At 32.5% G+C, this 18,640-nt stretch overlaps 1 protein-coding gene across 2 annotated transcripts; it reads left to right on the top strand.

Moving 5' to 3' along the window:
* The first annotated feature begins 3,671 nt into the window (after positions 1 to 3,671).
* LOC132733625 (leucine-rich repeat-containing protein 74B-like) lies at positions 3,672 to 18,504 on the top strand. 2 transcript variants are annotated; one of them, XM_060720288.1, is made up of 12 exons: positions 3,672 to 4,515; positions 7,504 to 7,688; positions 8,642 to 8,749; positions 9,458 to 9,551; positions 10,037 to 10,092; positions 10,504 to 10,521; positions 12,391 to 12,472; positions 14,060 to 14,145; positions 14,767 to 14,961; positions 15,974 to 16,069; positions 16,864 to 17,222; positions 17,602 to 18,504. In XM_060720288.1, the coding sequence occupies exons 1-12, from the start codon at positions 4,320 to 4,322 to the stop codon at positions 17,732 to 17,734; spliced, it is 1,608 nt and encodes a 535-aa protein (XP_060576271.1). In that variant the 5' UTR covers positions 3,672 to 4,319; the 3' UTR covers positions 17,735 to 18,504. The 2 variants fall into 2 exon arrangements, with proteins under 2 accessions (XP_060576271.1, XP_060576272.1); XM_060720289.1 differs by lacking the exon at positions 10,504 to 10,521 and having other exon boundaries at positions 3,673 to 4,515.
* The last annotated feature ends 136 nt before the right edge of the window (positions 18,505 to 18,640 follow it).

Consider the following 18,640-nt stretch of genomic DNA (forward strand, 5'->3'; position numbering starts at 1 on the left):
TGTACTTAAATTCTTTTAGTATAAGCAATGTCCTTGACAACTATAATGTCCCTTTTACAGAGCAAGGCAAGCTTGCACTCTCCCGCTGCTTAGACTTCACACTATTTGCTGCTATTGTCCGCATGCTTAGCTCATTAGAGAGAGAGAGAGAGCATAAGAAGCAACTCGGTGCATCAATTTCGTTGATACGAGATCAATGGCATAAGGTTTAAATTAGAAGTTTCGAGCCTCCCCTTTTCGGAAATGACGCACTTGCCCGTACCTCTAGTATGAATGTCAGGAGATGTGGGTTTTGTGTAAATGTTTATCTCATTTCCCCCCTATTCTTGCCGTGATTACTATCAGAGTTAGTTGGATAACTAAGAGTTTATCCTAAACGACATTATAAAGCACACGATCGTGGCATCATTAAAGGCCCATTATGCCTCAGAAACGCCATCAACTTTAATTCAATCTTAAAAAAACTTTTTATTTAAGTATATTGTTACAGTTTCCAAACATTACTCATTTGCCATGCAAATGAACTTTCCTTTTTATTCTTCAGCGCTTTTGGCAATTGGTATAATTTACAGTCAATTTGTATTTTGTATGAAAGTCAAAATACAACTTTGTTTACATTTTGCTACTTTTAAGACATATTACTGCACGTTAAACGCCACCTTTTCAGTTGATTTACATCATACAAGCTATAAATTCATTTTAAAAAAATTATTAAACACATATTTGACATTTTACGAACAAAAATAAAGATTTCTGAAGCAAAATTTACCTTTAATCTACCAAACACACGCAAAGTTGAGATGTACTGCTAGTGGAACTTGATAAATGAGCCGCGCCATGACAAAACCAACATAATGGGTTTGCGACCAGCATGGATCCAGACCAGCCTGTCCTTCCGCGCAGTCTGATCAGGATCCATGTTCGCTTACAAACCCTATAACAGGTAGAGAAACTGATAGCGAACAGAATGGATCCTGATCAGACTGCGCTGATGCGCAGGCTGGTCTGGATCCATGCTGGTCGCAAACCCATTATGTTGGTTTTGTCATCGCGCGGCTCAATTGTTTTCATTTGCCCACTTTGTTTAATAAGGAAAGCATCGGAGTAGTAAAAATACTACTTTGTTTACATTTTTATTTGATTTTGCTATCTTTACGACACATTACTGTATATTCAGCGCTATATTTTTTTCTCAGTTAATCAACACCTAACATGCTCTAAATTCATTATAAAACAAATATTTGACCTTTCTGGTAGAATAAAAAATATTTTGATTTCTGAGGCATAATTTTCCATCAACTACTGTGTGTATAAGAAAGACACAAATAACAACAAGACAGTTTTTTGACAATATAAGAAGGCTTCTTTCGATTTATTTGGTTGGTCCTAAAAAGGACCGGGTGGCGAATCAGACAGAAATTAGCCTGACACTATCGCCACTGATTCACCAAAAAGTTCTGCTCGAAGTTCTGCAATCTTTTCTCCCTTCATCCTGGCGTAATCATGATACATGTTCCGGGTACCCTCGATTACCGCCAACTTCCGTCTCAGGCTAGCCTGGAAGTGTCTGTTTTTGTTCGTCTTGGCGTTCTTGTAGCGTTTCTGCATATCACTGAGACGTTGGTTAAGCACTATGATCTGATCACAGGCTTTCTTAAACCGACGTTCAGCTTCTAGCAGAGTAAATCTTTTACTGAGAGAGCTTGTGTTGCTAGTCATCTTGAACAAGTCAAGTGAAATAAAGAATAACGTTGTCACTTTGGTGACGACGTATATGGCGGCGTCAGTGACGTCAACTATGCTTACGTCATTTGACGTTAAAACATTATGAGTAAAACAATGGTACTTGCAATATTTTCTTCTGGGTGTGAGCTCGTTGCATATTTTGTTCAATTATTTTAAATAAATTAATATTCTCTAGTATACTCTAGTATACTCAATTTTTATAGACCCAATCATATGAGTAGAAGATAATAAATAGAGGATATTGAATGAGTGACGGTTCAGTAATAAATAGTATTAAATTCTCTGTAACTCATACCAAACAAAAATTATTGATTGATTGATTGATTGATTGATTGATTGGTTTATTTATTTATTTTTTTCTTGACGCACTTATAGGCCTACTATAACAATTAGTGTTTACGCTATATTTGTAAATCGAATTTAATTGAAAATGACGACATGTCAAAGTATTTGCTTGACTTTTTACGATGTTTGATAAATTTCAAGTATTACATGAGGCATTAGTGTAGCAATTAGGGGCAGGTAATCCAGACTAGAACAGCGCATACCTTGCCTGATAGTCTCCCTTGTTTCACATTATGTTACCATATCCTGTTAATATATTCATGTCTGTAACAAACATTAAGAATATTTATATATATGATAAACAAAGCACGTTTAAGAAAGATTAAATGTTTTATGAGGTGCTAAAATTACTTTAAAATGATCCCGGACAACAGACACCCTCGTCAAAAATGCCCTGCCTTATCAGTTTATTTCAATTCAAGTTTTATAAATACCTTTGAATGATTAAGTATTGCAGTGTTGGATGAAAAGAATTGAGCCGCGTCACGACAAAACCAACATAATGGGTTTGCGACCAGCATGGATCCAGACCAGCCTGTGCATCCGCGCAGTCTGATCAGGATCCATGCTGTTCGCTTACCAACTCTATTATAAGGAGACTGATAGCGAACAGCATGGATCCTGATCAGACTGCGCGGATGCGCAGGCTGGTCTGGATCCATGCTGGTCGCAAACGCAATATGTTGGTTTTGTCATGACGCGGCTCAATTTGATATATTAAACAGTGTTACACTTAGACTAAGTTTATTTATGGTTCCGATAAAAATTATGCATAATTATTACTAGTATTCATTCAAAATAGGCGCATAAAGAAGTAATAGTGCATGTTTATACAGTAATTAAAATACCAAATATAGTTGAATTTGCAACACCATGATCAATATTGATCAACATTTAAAGTTTGAATTTAGAATTAAAAGTCTTTAGACCGCTCAATATTCTCTTAAATCTTTCTTTGTTAAATTGTGAAAATTTAGACATAGATCTTAAACTACAAACTATTCTTTTTTTTTCATAGAGAACATTTATGATAAAAATTTACAGAAATGTGGATGATGCACCAGCGTTACTTTGTGTGAAACTTCATAAAAATGAATCAAATTATTCAAATGAAACAAATAACGAAAGAATGAATTGTACTTCATGTATTTGTATTGTACTTGAATTGTATTAGTGAAATGTTAAAGCTGCATGCCTCAAGATGAGCCAAAATATTTCGAACTCCAAAGGCTTGAGAAAAATACACAACGATTTTAAGAACACTAAAATAATCGAGATTCAAGTAATAATTTATTGTACTGCGTGACTAACGCAGTAAGGGCTTTTTTTTGCATATTTTGTATTTTGACCTTTTGATTTTTTTTTGTAATTTACGAGGATTGAAAGCACCCTTTGCAATTAGTAAAATTAAATTTCTTTGATCATTTCAAACTATTTCACTTTTAAATAAATTTTCCAAAATTTTCATGAAAAATAGCATGAATCTAGAGAAAACTGCTTTAAAACGAAGTAGTCCGGTGTAAAACAAAGTTGGGTGGAGTTTTACATTGAAAATATAAACTATTTTTACTTACAAGTAAATGACTAGGCGCATTTTTTCAATTTTATAACTGGATACATAGTTGATTCAGTCAGTTAATTATGTGAATAAGTTATTTTAACAGCTTTATTGAAACGAACTCTAACGTTATATTTCTATTGAATTCATAAACTTACTAAATCCCTTTATAAACATGGATGTATGGAAATGGGGTTTAGTCGTTAAGTGTTATAAGGTAGTGACAGCGTTTATTGGTGTATCTTCTGCTGACATGTTATTGTAAGTAACTATACGGTGAAGTTAATGATATTAAAATTTCAGGTTTTAAATTTTTCAAAATAAGTTTGGGATATAAATATAGAAAATCCGTTGGTGTTTGAAAAGGGATAAGTTTGCCATTATTTACATTTAAATGGGTAAAATGCATGCGTAGATTCCAGTAAATTTCACTTTAAATCTGAAAAGGGTTATGATTTGATATTTAAACGCACGGATACAAATAAAATCTGAATTATACGCATCACAACAATGTGAATTCACGTGTCGTATAGTCACTTGCACATGCATATATTAATAATGTGATACAACGGTAAAATATTTGAAAAAAAAAACAACAACAACAACAACACAACCAACAACAAAAAAATACAACAAAAATCAAATGATGTCAAATTAACCGGATTACAAGATGGAAAGGCTTTCTGCACGAACTGTTTTTCACGAAATTTCTATGCAGCAAAGGACTCCGGACGATGACGACGACAACAGTTCGGGGAGCGGGGACAGTGCCCAACATCCCGGCACGGGGAGAGGATCAAAACAAACATCAACACCTGCTGTCCTTGATTCTGACGAGGAATGGGACACTGATTTAGAAACTGAAGGTATCTTATTACATTCTATGAACAGTTTTGATATATTATTATTCTTGTATGGTCATTAAATTGAAGTAGTCAATACACGTGATGTAGATAGTTAAGGTAGTGAATGAATTTGAACGACTTACATGTATACAGCAGTAGTTAAAGAAGTGTTAAAGTTTTATTTTGTTACCAAAAATACAGTACAAAGGAGCTGATAGAAATTTAATCACAGGTATACTTTTAGTTGGCTGTCATAAGATTAAAACACTAACTAGACCCCAATGCATCCCTTGAATTAAGTAATAATACAAAAAGACACGGATGCGTGTTCGAATTATTCGAAAGAAGTCTTGGTTGAGTTGAGAATTTGTACATTTTAATTTAAGAAAAAGAAAGAAAAAATGAAAAGAATAATGTCAACCTAAGGCCAGTTCTTATAATAACGAAACATATAAACATAATTATATTGAACTTATACAAGTTTATTTCTTAATTAATACGATTTCATACGAATGAAAATATGAACTGAATATTACATAATTTATCACTGTTTAAACAGTGTGTTATAACTTCGGTACTTAATTTACAATCTCCACGTGAAAGGTATGTAGGAAAAAAACACATTATTTATAATAAAGCTTTTGAAACTATTTGAAACTATTTGAAACATAGACACAAAAGATTTTTCATTTTACCAATGTATTCAATAGTAAACAATAATAATTTTAATTCCTCTTTTTCATTCATAACAGTTAGAGAAAAATTCAAATTGATTGAAATTATACCATTCAACAAAGTAAACACTCGTATTGTGTAATTATAACTCAATTATCGAGGGAGTGCAAAGTTTTAAATTTACCCCCTTTCACGAACAGTGGGTATAATCATTCGAAAAGAAACTTGTCAATATTTTGGATAGACTACACTAGAATTGAAATAAAAAACGTCTATACACTCATTTGTATAAAGTTGAAGTTAATTTATAGATCTTAACATGTTTATTATATTCTTTTGAAAACTGAACCAATATACTTACAGCAAATTAACAGTATGTGTGCATTAGCATGGTATCTTTATGACAATTTAAACCTCTGTTGGGATACCAGGGTGATTCATTGAATTATGACTTTATTAAGATGTTGTATACATAACTGTATCTGTTAATGTTTAAAGGCCCATTATGCCTCAAAAATGCTTTAATTGTCAAAAGCTTTTTAATTTTGGTGTAGTTTCATAATATACTCATTGGCCAATTACCTGAACCATCTTTTTCATCTGTTGGGTTTTTTTTGGAAGAAGTACAGTAATAGTGATTTAGTATTTTGGATTAAAGTCAGAATACTTTTTTGCTTACATTTTGCTGCTTTTATGAATTTTTCACACTAATCGCTACTTTATTCAGGTAACAAGTCACTAAAATCATTATTTTAACATTATAAAATTCATGGTTGCCCTTTTTTAAAAAGCGAACATTTATTTATTTCCTAGGCATAATGTGCCTTTAAGGTCACACTGATTATATCACGACTCTCAAGAATTATTGATGCATACCTTCTTCCACAAATTTATGCATTATATTTTCCCCAAGTGTAAGCACTCTTTCTTCCACAAGTGTAAGCTAACTGAATTGTTTCCTCGCTTCAAATAACCCGACATCGAACCAACTTCTGCTAAAAATCAGTAATATTTCATCACTCATCCACGAAGAATAGATATTGTTTAGTTGGATGACTTTATAGCACGAAATAATACATTGGAGGTTGGTTTGAATCTAGCGGGAGCATTATGGATCAGATCATAATCACTTGATTTAAAGTCAGCCAAAGTTATCTCTATACCACAGTGTCCGCTCTTGATAATTAAACACAAAGCTTTAAGGCTTGCTCTTCTATGTGTTTTATGTAAGCCCCTCTAAGAAATATGCCTTATATATTGTCATTTGAAAGACTAGACACGTATTTACAAACTAAAATGAATAGGGATCAAGATGCGGATCAAAATTTCGTCTTTAGATATTTATTATTTTATTTGTGTGTTTTTTGTTCGTTAGTTTGTTTTATATTGTTTGTTTATTGTTGTTGTTGCTGTTTTTTTTAATGCTTTCTATGCATGGTTTATGCTATGATGTGGCGTTTGTACTAATTATGATAGATTTTATCTTTGAGCTCTTCATTTTTTTATGTTTTCCTACCAGATCATTTCTGTTTAATACTTTTAAAATGTACCAAACTCTTTCAGCTTGGTTGCATCAATATAATATAAGTTATAAAAGCCATCCTGATTTCGATTTTCTTCTTTATGTACATGCGACCTTTCGACTCTTTAGAGTAAAGGGGAGACCGTTCAATCTTATTATAAAGAAATAATAAATATGTAAATTAATATTTATAAAATCAATATTATATCTCCTAATCGCTACTCATTTACTAACCAACATGTTTTTATTTTGTTTTTAAATTTGTAAACTCTATATATGATCAATATTTAAATGGCTTTGCCGACAGAAAAAATGAATAAATGGAAAAATAAGCAACAAGTTGGCACAGCTTTCCCGGATATTTTACTTTCACGAGTACAAATGTATTTATCGAATTCTTATAGTCAATGAAATTTATGTAAACTGAATAAGAAGTCAAATATTGAGCACAATATAAAAAGGTCGGAATCGAATACTGGACATTCTCGTGGCCGTTTCAGTGTTCTTCACACTATGCAGTATATTGTCTTCTAAATGATAGTTTAAATAAAAAAAATGTGTAAAATGTTCACTTACATAATTGCGTCATAATAATTTCACATAAATTTCATTTCTTAATGGAGCCAATCGGTATTGCTTAAAGACAACTATTTCTTTTAAATTAATTAGATACAACTCGGACTTAAAAATGTTCAACCCGGAACAAGAAAATTAATAAATGAACCCTTTTTTTCCTGTCTGGAAGTATTTGTTAACATCTCGTTTAAGTTCTGTTAATTGTGAATTGTGTATTTTTTCTATTTCATAATAAGACACGAAATCACTTCGTCATTACATCAGAGAAGATCAGGTCAAACAAGTTTATCTTGCTGCATGCCGACAACTGAACATAGTTCCGGCACATTGTTTTATGAAAGCCATTGATAAAGAAGTCATGAATCTAAATTTCCAAGGTCTCGGACCGTTAGGTATACGGGCCGTGGCAACTGCACTTGTGGTAAGTAAATATCTTGTTAGCGTAAATCTGTGAAAATTTAACTCTTTCCCTTACTGGAAGTGATTAGCCGTTGTCTTTAGTATAGAGTCCGGATAGCAAACGCACCTATGCAGCTTGACCAGGCTCTTTACTCATGGTAGCACAGTTCTTGTATTTTGATACTGAGTTCCCTTAAACTTCAAATGGACTGTTCAAAATTCAAAAGCAAGGCAAAAACATTACATAAATTTATGTTTATTGTTAAAGGGATAAGTGTAACAGGCTGTGTATGTGGTTGAAAGTAGTTCAGTCAAACTACTTCTCACAAAAGAAGCGGACTGTACCAAGTAACTACATATTAAATGTTGTTATAGTCAGTTGAGAAGTGAAAATTTGCTGTATTTAATGCATGCTCTGTACCCCGAAGCTCTGTTATCAGTATTGTGTAACCCTGGCATCTTTGCGTCACCAATTTAACACACGGGTAAAATTCCACCAAGACCGAGCCACGTTGATATAAAAAAAAATACTGCTCCAAAAAGTAAATTTTAGAGCACGCTGATATGAAAATAAATAACTGTGATTACTTTACGCTGTTTGAAATTATAAAAAAGCACATTTAAATTTTCTTTATTTTGGCGTAAAAACGAAGCCAATCGCTCAAGATTAAATAAAATAATATAAATAAGAGTTACTAATAATTTATTTATGCGTGGATTAAAATAAATATATTAAGGTTTATACAATCATCATAGTCGTCATGATGTTAGCTACTGCTATCTTTTAATGTCAGAGACACTTCAGTTGAAATGTTTTCAAAATAAGAATTACTGTTTCAATGTAAATTTCTATAGAAGCGAATTACTAATATAATTTTGAGTGTTCGTTTGAATTCAGAACTAGTTCACATATCAATTGAATATCCGTTTTCACTTCGTAGTTTTGAATAGTTTTTTTATATCTATCTTTTTTAGATCGACCGGTATACTAATAGGCTAGATTTAGCGGGAAACTATATTGGACATGATGGAATCAGAAATCTTTGTGAAATGTTGAAAGAAAACGACATAATAACATGTCTAGTAAGTATTATTTCAAACAGTCCTTTAAAATAAATTTCAAACAAGTTCTAAAAGCAGTGAATCGACGAATTGTTTATGGTACTGATACTTTGGCATTGATTGCTTCATTAAAAAAAGACAGGAACAATAGATAGTTATGCTTCATATAAAAGACACAATCAGAAACCATAGATATTTTGATTTCTATTTAAAAGGATATGCAGTTTTATTTATCCATTTGCTTAAACATTTTCTTTCGAAGTAAATGAATGTTACATTGTCAGGAGGAGGGGTTGGAGTTGGGGAGAGGGGCTCCACAACCGTGGGCATAAGTAAGCTGACATTTATCATTTGCGTCTTCCAGTACAGGCAGAAGTGAGTTCAAGTCCTCTTAGCGGTGTTAAATTTCCATCTTGTGAGAAAGTTATCCTATTAACTACCATCATATTGATGGTTCCACTTAGATGCTTGCTCTTACTAGATGCTGAAATCCTGCACAGTTTGGTACATGAGACCTTCTTTTTAACACTTTTATTTAAAACTTGGGAATTCGTCATTATGAACCTGAGAGAGTAGAAATGACATAAAAGTCAAACATAAAGTGAAACATCAACAACAGCAACAACAGCAACAACAGCGTCACAAATAAATGAAGTAAAGTACTTACATACTTGATTTTGCATAAATCACTAGTTCTAGACCATGTTTCAATTTGCTTGTATTCTACAGGATTTGTCAGATAACAATCTAGATTCATACGCAGCAGAGATGATAGCAAGTGTGTTTAAAGTGAATGATACATTGACAGACCTCAAGCTTTCAGGTAGACAAGTTTTATCTCACACAACTCACTGTGTCTGTATTGTATATGTCTGTTAAGAAATTATATGCACAAACCATTGCTAGTTTTGCATTTTGTTCTTAAAATGTTTCCGGCATGCTCTTCAGAGGACAATTTTGTTAATCATGCTTTGAGATATCAAAATAACGACAACTTTTTCAAATTTTGATCATAATTATATTTATATTGTTATGTTAGTAGACTGTATTATGCTATGTCTTATTCATGAACGAGCGTGTATTCCTAGCAGAAAGGCAAAACGTCAAACAAAACGAAAATGTGGCACTATAAATGTGCCCTGCCTTAGCTTTTAGGTACTTTTTTGCTTTTACGAGATATGGTATCTTTTACGACACATGGCATAAATTTGCTACCAGGGTAAGACTGTAGTGTTACAACAGCATTGTGACATTTAAAAAGCTTAATTTCTCTCTCTTTTGTGACATGGCATTGTATGCTTGTTGTAGGTAACAGTTTTAAAGAACATGATGCCGAAAGTTTTGCAGCTATGCTGAACGTCGGAGTAAGTAATATATTTATTTCACGATTATGCCAGTCAGATAAATAACTTTTGTATGCGCGCGCATGTTCGCGTGCGTGCATGCGCGTTGCGACATACCATTCCTATTGATCGCATACATCAATATAATTGACTTTTATATTATATTCTTTTGTATTCTATTCCATAAAGACAGCATTTTTGAATGTCTTATTTACCATTCTATTACAAACTTTTGAATGAATAGCACTTATGTATTAATGTTCCCGGGGAAGTCATCCCAAATGTAATTAAGGATGAAAATATATTTTCTGTTGAGTAAATAGATCAGTTGCAATATTTGAAAGATTTGAATTGTTCCATACATATAGATCTTAAAGAGGAATTTGTAATAGATACTTTTTATTCAATATTTATGATTCAATCATTCAACAGTCGAGATTAAAAAATGGAGTAAGTAACGATATTGTAGTTTGCTATAACACGCATAATATAAATATATATATAAACTAACTTACAAAAATGTATTAAAAAGTAGATAGTAAAATTGTAGCCATAATTTCTATAAAACATAGTTAATATATAACCACTGTATTGTAAGCACTGTGCAAGTGTTTGCCTTGCTGCTTTTTCACAACATATGCATTGCTGTATATGCTGTTTTATCATAATAAAGAAATCACTAAATAGCTGCATGAAGAAATCATTTTTGTCATCCAATTTTAACTAGAGTTCAATTTCAAGTACTTAGCGTCAGTACTTCCTGAAAATGTATACCCTTAGAATTATTTGCGTTAATCAAAGACAACGTTTTGTTGTTGTTTTTTTTTTAAATATGAAACAGTGTTACTATTCATTTCTCATTGTCCGCCAGAATGACTAAATATATTTAGCGAGTTTGGTCAACCAAAAATCATTGGTTTGAATTCATTAAGATTTTGACGATAAGATTGCTATTGTCATATTTTAATTGTTCCTAGAGTTTACAAGTTTTGAATTTTGATTTACAATCATTTTATCGGGACACACCCGAGAAACAACAGTTTCTGCACTCGAAATAAATTGTAATCCCATATTCAATACATACTGACATTACTAACAAGTATCAGCTACTGCAAATTTTCAAAAGCAATCTTTTGTCTTTTGTGTCGTTACAGCATTTTGTTTCGCTTGGTATAGTACGGTGCCCCGTTAGGGTCATCGCGACAAAAACATAACTCGAAACAACGAAAAACGCGGAAATTACGATGGTGAAAAGTCGAAATAACGAAACCGCGATGATGAAAACACGAAATTGTATAGAGTTTTGCTATCGTGGTTTCGTTATTTAGACTATGCACTGTTATACTTTCAACTTTTTATCATCGTTTTTTCGACTTTTCACCATCTCGAATATTCATAATCGTAATTTCGTGTCTTCGATGTTTCGAGCTATGCGTGTGTCGCGATGGCTTTAACGGTACACCATAGTATACAGAGAATGTTTATAATTGTTTTAGGATGTAACATTTCCTAGCAAATAAATACATTTATACAAATGTACGTATTTTAGATAGAGAAACCTTATTCTTGAATTTTAATTTTATTTTAATTGACTGATGAATAATTATGTGAAAATATAACAGCATGTGTGTAATTGTTTATGCCCATCTCATGTTCCGCTTATTTACCATATACTCTTTACCCTAAAACTTGACTGGCAAACTCAATGGCTATTCAGACCAGATTCATAATTTAATAAATATATTAAATAATCACTTTTATGAATATTAACTGCGTTTTCGAACTCTGATAATTAAAATGGTGTTTTTGAAGCGATATTTTCCCGTTTATTTTGTCAATTGTAATTGTTTTCTTAAATCCTTAGTAGTTATAATGTTTAATTAATGATTTCCTTATAAAGTAACATGCCTCCAGATTCATGCTTTTTTTTTTGAAAATAAAAGTAAAATGTTGTGGATAAAGAAAGTAATTATCACATTGCCAACGACAATAACATTCCACGTAAAGTATCAAAAAGGCCAACAGATGCAAAAATAGCCCTTACTGCGTTAGTCACGGGGTAAAAATACGATAATAAATATTACAAGATAAATAACACAAAACATGTAGATTATTACTTAACTTAGATAGTTTTATTTTTCTTAATATCTTAAGTTTGATTATTTCGAAATATTTTGGCTCATCTGGAGACATGCAGCTTTAAAACCAAATTATGCCAGGCATAAACAGAATAGTTAACATACATATTATGCTAGTTAATCATTAAGTGTGACCTAAACATGAAAACATTAGTACATCTGTCTGTCATACCATTTTCAGCAATTTACAGGCCTACGTAACCTTGACCTCTCGCACAATGACCTTGGAGATATTGGTGGACAGATTCTTGGACACGCAATTGGTAACTTAGTTATTTTTATTATGCCCCCGCCATGTAATGGCCGGGGCATATAGTGTTACCCTGTTCCGTCCTTCCGTCCTTCCGTCCTTCCGTCATTCCGTCCTTCCGTCATTCCGTCCTTCCGTCATTCCGTCATTCTGTCATTCCGTCATCATCAGTTTCCGTTCATTATCTTAGTAACGGTTGCACATATTCAACTCAAATTTGACATATGGATATGTCATTAGAAAATACAGGTCAAGTTCGAATTTGGTCATGGTTCGATGATTTTTGGCAGAGTTATGCCCCTTTTACTTTGAAAATAATATGAAATTTTCAGTTTCCGTTCATTATCTCCCCAACGGTACAACACATTCAACTCAAATTTTACATATGGATATGTCATGAGAAAATACAGGTCAAGTTCGAATTTGGTCATGGTTCGATGATTTTTGGCAGAGTTATGCCCCTTTTACTTTGAAAATAATATGAAATTTTGAGTTTCCGTTCATTATCTCCACAACGGTACAACACATTCAACTCAAATTTGACATATGGATATGTCATTAGAAAACACAGGTCAAGTTCCAATTTTGTCATGGTTCGATGATTTTTGGCAGAGTTATGCTCCTTTTACTTTGAAAATAATATGAAATTTTCAGTTTCTGTTTATTATCTCCCCAATAGTACAACACATTCAACTCAAATTTGACATATGGATATTTTTTGGAATGCCCAGGCCCAGTTCGAATGTGTTCATTGTTCAATGATTTTTGCAGAGTAATGCCCCTTTCACTTTGAAATTAATATGAAATTTACAGTTTTGTTCATTATCTACCCAGCAGTGTTACATATTCAACTCAAATTTTGAATATGGATATGTCAAAGGAATGGGCAGGTCAAGTTGGAATTTGGTCATGGTTCGATGATTTTTTTGGCAGAGTTATGTCCCTTTCACTTTGAAAATAATATAGATACATCTTAGGAATAAGCAGTTTAAGTTTGAATTTGGTCGTGGTCAATGATTTTGGACAAACTTATCTTTCTTGAAAATTGGAAAAATTTTGAACTTTCAGTTTCAGCACTCATACTTTTGTTGAAATGTATGTAGCCATTATTTGGCTACAAATATGAAATATGCTATTTTCAAAAGGTTAAGACTGAATAATTTCAGTGCCTTCAACATTGTATGGAAATGGTTTGTGTTAACATTGAAAAGTTTTAAGGGCTTTGAACTTTAAATGAAAACAATAATTTGTGCAAACAAATTTGGAACTAAATATTATAACATCTGAAATTTTGGCTGCATGCGGGGGCATCCGTGGCATGATGACACATTTCTAGTTATTATTATTATTATTATTATTATTATTATTATTATTATTATTATTATTATTATTATTATGTTAATCAATAATTGTCTTTTTTCCAAGTCTGTCTGAAACTTGAAATAAGGAAATTCATTCCAGGTTCTACGAGTTTAACGAATTCGAGACAAACAACAATACACGCAGTCCTTTATATTACCCTGGTGTTTTTGTCTATTCTGCAACTAATGCTTAATATAAAAAAATTACTTATGGAAACCTGTCAAATATTGTTTTACAGGAGACAATGAAACGCTTACACACCTAAACTTAGCCTGGAACCAAATTCGAAAGTCAGGGATATCTTGTATTGCAAAAGGAATTGGGGTAGGTAATTTTATCATTGATTGTTTTCCCGTTCATAATTTTTTTGTTTGTTTGGGTTTTATGTCACACCAACACAGTATGTCATACAGCGACTTTACAGCTTTACTGGTGGGGAAAAAACCTCAGGTCTCTCTCAGCATTGTTTCAGACACAAACTGGCACCAGAGTAGAATCATCGTCGTTCCGTAAACTAGCAGGGCACTTTTCTCACATGAAACAATCCGAAGACCCTTATGCGGCTCTGTCATTAATCATTCTGCTAACAAATCATATATGAATTTTTTTTTATTTTTTGGTCCTTTGTGATCATTGATTCCAATACTTGATCATGTTGATGATTGAATTCTGCTTAAAAGTGGGAGGGGTGCTTTGCGCTTTTCTCTATCTTTCTTGAACAGACTCAATAATTTTCTTTGTTTAACTTTTTTTTATTAGTCTCGTGTTTACTCCTCAGTTCCAGATTCGAGTATAAAAACAAAAATTTAATAAGTTCGTGTAAAATTTTAAAAACAAATTAAGAGCAACTCACATTTGTATATCCATATGATAATTCTTTCAACTATAACTTCTATTGATCTATGTAACTTCTTATAACGTCTTTATTTGAATATTTATATACAGGAAAACAATAGTTTATTAGTTCTCGACCTTACATCAAACGGGGTGGATAACGATGGCGCTGAACTTCTGGGTAAAGCATTGGCAAACAACAGAAAACTTACTGAAATCAACCTGACATCTAACAGAGTTGGCTCTATAGGTGTCACAACCTTGTTCAAGTACATTGCTAAAAATGAGACCCTCAAAGTAATTCGGGTAAGAAAATTAAAACTTGTAAGTTTCCTTGATTTACAGTTGAACTGTTTTCTTTTTAGTGTAACGATGATTTTTTAAAAGGAACTTCACTGAGTACATTTTGTTTTAATTTCTTACATAGATCAGCTGGGGTACTTAAATCAGAAATATAAGCGAAAGATAATTTATAAATTGATAATAGTATCTTTATGCTATTTTTAGTCCGATTTGAGTAAAAAGCTTTGCGAGGCTTTTTAATTTGGAGTCATTTTTCACAATTAAAAAGATTATTCTGACAAAAAAGGAAAGAGCGAATGATCTGAAATTTTGCACACAAGTTATAAGCCTAGATTTTCGTCAAATGGAACATTTATCTTGAAAAAACATATAACAGTAACAGCATATCAAAAAACTTAACAAACATAACACAATAAAACTCAAAACTGTTTTAAACGGGTAAAAATGAAGTGATAGCCTGGAAACACAGATAAAATACAAGCAGTATGATTTTGAAATTTTCAGGTGTTTAAGAAGGAGATATTGTTTCGACAAAATGTTAAGTTTGTCCCGATAACATGATTTAAAAGAGAATCATCTGAGGTTTTTTGAAATGACAGGACTGGAAATATTTTCGAGAGTATTGTTCCATTTGTTGCAGGTGCAATGATTTTTAATTATTGAAAAAGGTTGTAACGCTTTTCACTCAAACTGGACTATGAATAGCACTAATTTACAATTCTCAATTTTTTTTCTGAGTATAATTCTCAATTATCTTTTGCATATTTTTGAAATGCTCCACCTTAGTAAGAAATTAAATTTTCTATTTGTAGGCTTTTGTGCGTCAGTGGAGTTCATTTAACATACATGTATATATTTCTCATTCACTGAATCTTTTGAACATTTTAAAAACTGAAACAAATTTGTCAAACTTAAAAATCATTTATTTGTCAGAAATATGAAAGATTAAAAAAATCAAGCAGTTCTTTTTTACATACTGGATTGGTTCATATATTTGTTGTTGTCATATTTTCAGTTAACAAATAACCCTATCACAAGTGAAGGGCCAGTAGTGGCATTAACACTGTTGCTGAAAAGCGACTGCAGCGTCCTCGAGGAGTTTGAAATAGCGGTAATATTAGAATTATCCTATGTGACGTAATAACGTGTTCAGAAAACATTCTCTCGCTCCATTTTCACGTGCATTTATAGAAAGAATTAATAAAACATGTTGGTGTGGTCGAGTGGTTGACGCGTCGGACTGGTAATTTATGGACTGCTAGCCGTGTGAATTTAACCCCTGTCAGGGGCAAACCGTTGAGAGCAAGAAACTTTACACTCATTTCTTATTACTGGTTGGTTCTAAGTACAGACTCAAGGGGTTTAAATAAGCTTACAGATACCAACACAATCAAACAAAAATAAATTACATATGTAGTATAAACTAAAACATATTGAACAGCATTTTATTCGTTTCAAGTCATTTCATAATCTGGCGTCAATTTTCGACAACAAATGACATGTCAACGGTCCTTCCATAAATTTTTTCACGTGTTGATGCGAAGTGTCCGAAGTTAGGTTTAAATGAAAATGGATAGGATACTTTTTTGTTTTAAACAACATGTTTATGATTTTCTTAGATCTATATTATGATATTTGTTCTATCTGTGGCAAAGCCGATTGGTTAACAGGTCGGAATAGTGATCAAAGGATCGCTATCCGTGTGGGTTCAAACCCTTCAGTGGCGAGCCGTCGTTTCGTTCAGCACAAAAATTTACAATCTTTGCATAGTATTGGTTGGTTCCACGAACGGATTCGAGACTGTGCGGTTTAAGTATAAACCAAATATCTGATATGTGAAAGATAGGTAATCGATTCACGACATTATCATGTAACTAAAAATTTGTTGTTGTTTTTTCCATTCAGGATGCGTGTGTACCGAGGGAGTTTTATACTGTTCTTGAAGAGGTACAAAACATTCGACCACAGTTCAAAGTTCATCTTGGAGGTTTCATGAACGCTCGCGATATGTGCAAGGCTGAAGCTAAAACTCAGACAGAGGCTTGGAAGAAAGATCCAATACTTGTGTTCATTAACTTTATTGAAGATATGAAGATGAAAGTGTTTGATATATTTAAAGCGTTCGATAAAGACAAAAGCTGTACTCTCACACGAGATGAATTCAGACTTGGACTCAAGAAGGTCGGTTGTCCACTGGATGAAAAGGAGTTGAAGCAATTGTTAGATATTCTGGATGCCGACAAAGATGGCGAAATTGATTTGGGGTAAATAGTTTAGTTCATGTTTTTAATGTTGTAAATGTAAATAATTGTATTTGTTATTATTAGTTACTGATATGTTGTTGTTGATGATGATGATGATGATGATGATAATGATGATGGTGGTGATAATGATGATGAAGAAGATAATGATGATGATAATGATGATGGTGATGATCTTGATGATGATGATGATTGTTATTTCACTAACAGCTACATTGTTTCTTTCAAATTGTTCTCTCTTCCCCTCGGTACTTGCACGCCGTAGGGAAGGCCTTGGGCATCGACATTTGCGAAAATGAAATGTCAGTCCCACTGAAAGACCTTAGGTTTTACCTCATTTTATGTCGTTTGAAATTACTAACGAGTAACCTTCATTTTTCAGGGAATTTATGGATGGATTTGATAGACATAAGCGACGTTTAACAAAGTACCTTAAAACCGGCTCCACAAGTAGAGTGTCGTCTGCTATGGAGCCGAGAGATAGTTCGACACCGCAAATTACTGATAGGCCTTAAAGTAGAACGCCATCGGTGAGTGCCTTCGACAAAAACGGCAGTTGGAAAAGTGCTAAATGTATTTGTAGATGTTGATGTCACAACAATGAAAATGTTTTGTTACAAAATTAAAACGTTCACGGGATAAAAAAATATCTGCTATACAGTAGTCTTTATGTATAAAATTATATACACACAATTTTACATTGTGTATTTTTTTTTCTAAGTTGCACAGAACTTACAAAATAATAAAGCAATTAAAACATGCCATGATTGCCATAATTTATAGAACTGTGTTGAGTTATTAGCCTGGAAATAAAAACCATTTAAGCACATTTTTTAAACAAATTTTATTCATATTTATACGAAACAATGTCAAGCACCAAGATATATCATGTTAAAGAAAGGCGATGCTCAATTCAATAAAAAAGTAATTGTTTTAGCGCATATATGTGTATAAATGTTATGGCTGTGAAGTGTGGGGATCAAGCGGTTCTCAAGTAGATGCCTTGTTCATTCATAAACGAATTTTATATTATAGGAAAGCACATTGTTTATGAACAGTAGCCATATCTTTTTTGAAAGATTACATAACAGGACGAGCGTTTTAAGACTTGAATTGTTTTAAAAATATTTTTAATATTCATGTAAATTAGGTTCTTACAGTTGTACCGACAAATATGGATTTGCCATATGATATAAACGTTATAAAATAATTTATATGAAATCTATTCAATGTGTTCTTTTATTTATTCTTTTATTATATAGTTGCAATAAATTAGTTGACTCTTCATGGTCTTTACAGCCTACTTATTTGGATAAGTATTAACCATTAACTAGATGAATTTCTTAAATAGGTTTGTTCATCTCCTTTTTTGGAATTGCCCATTGTCAATTTTGGGGATATCAAGATTGAAGGTTATAGTA

The sequence above is a fragment of the Ruditapes philippinarum genome, unplaced genomic scaffold (assembly GCF_026571515.1).
Source record: "Ruditapes philippinarum isolate M1 unplaced genomic scaffold, ASM2657151v2 ctg337_1_1_1_1, whole genome shotgun sequence".
In the NCBI taxonomy this organism is placed as follows: domain Eukaryota; kingdom Metazoa; phylum Mollusca; class Bivalvia; order Venerida; family Veneridae; genus Ruditapes; species Ruditapes philippinarum.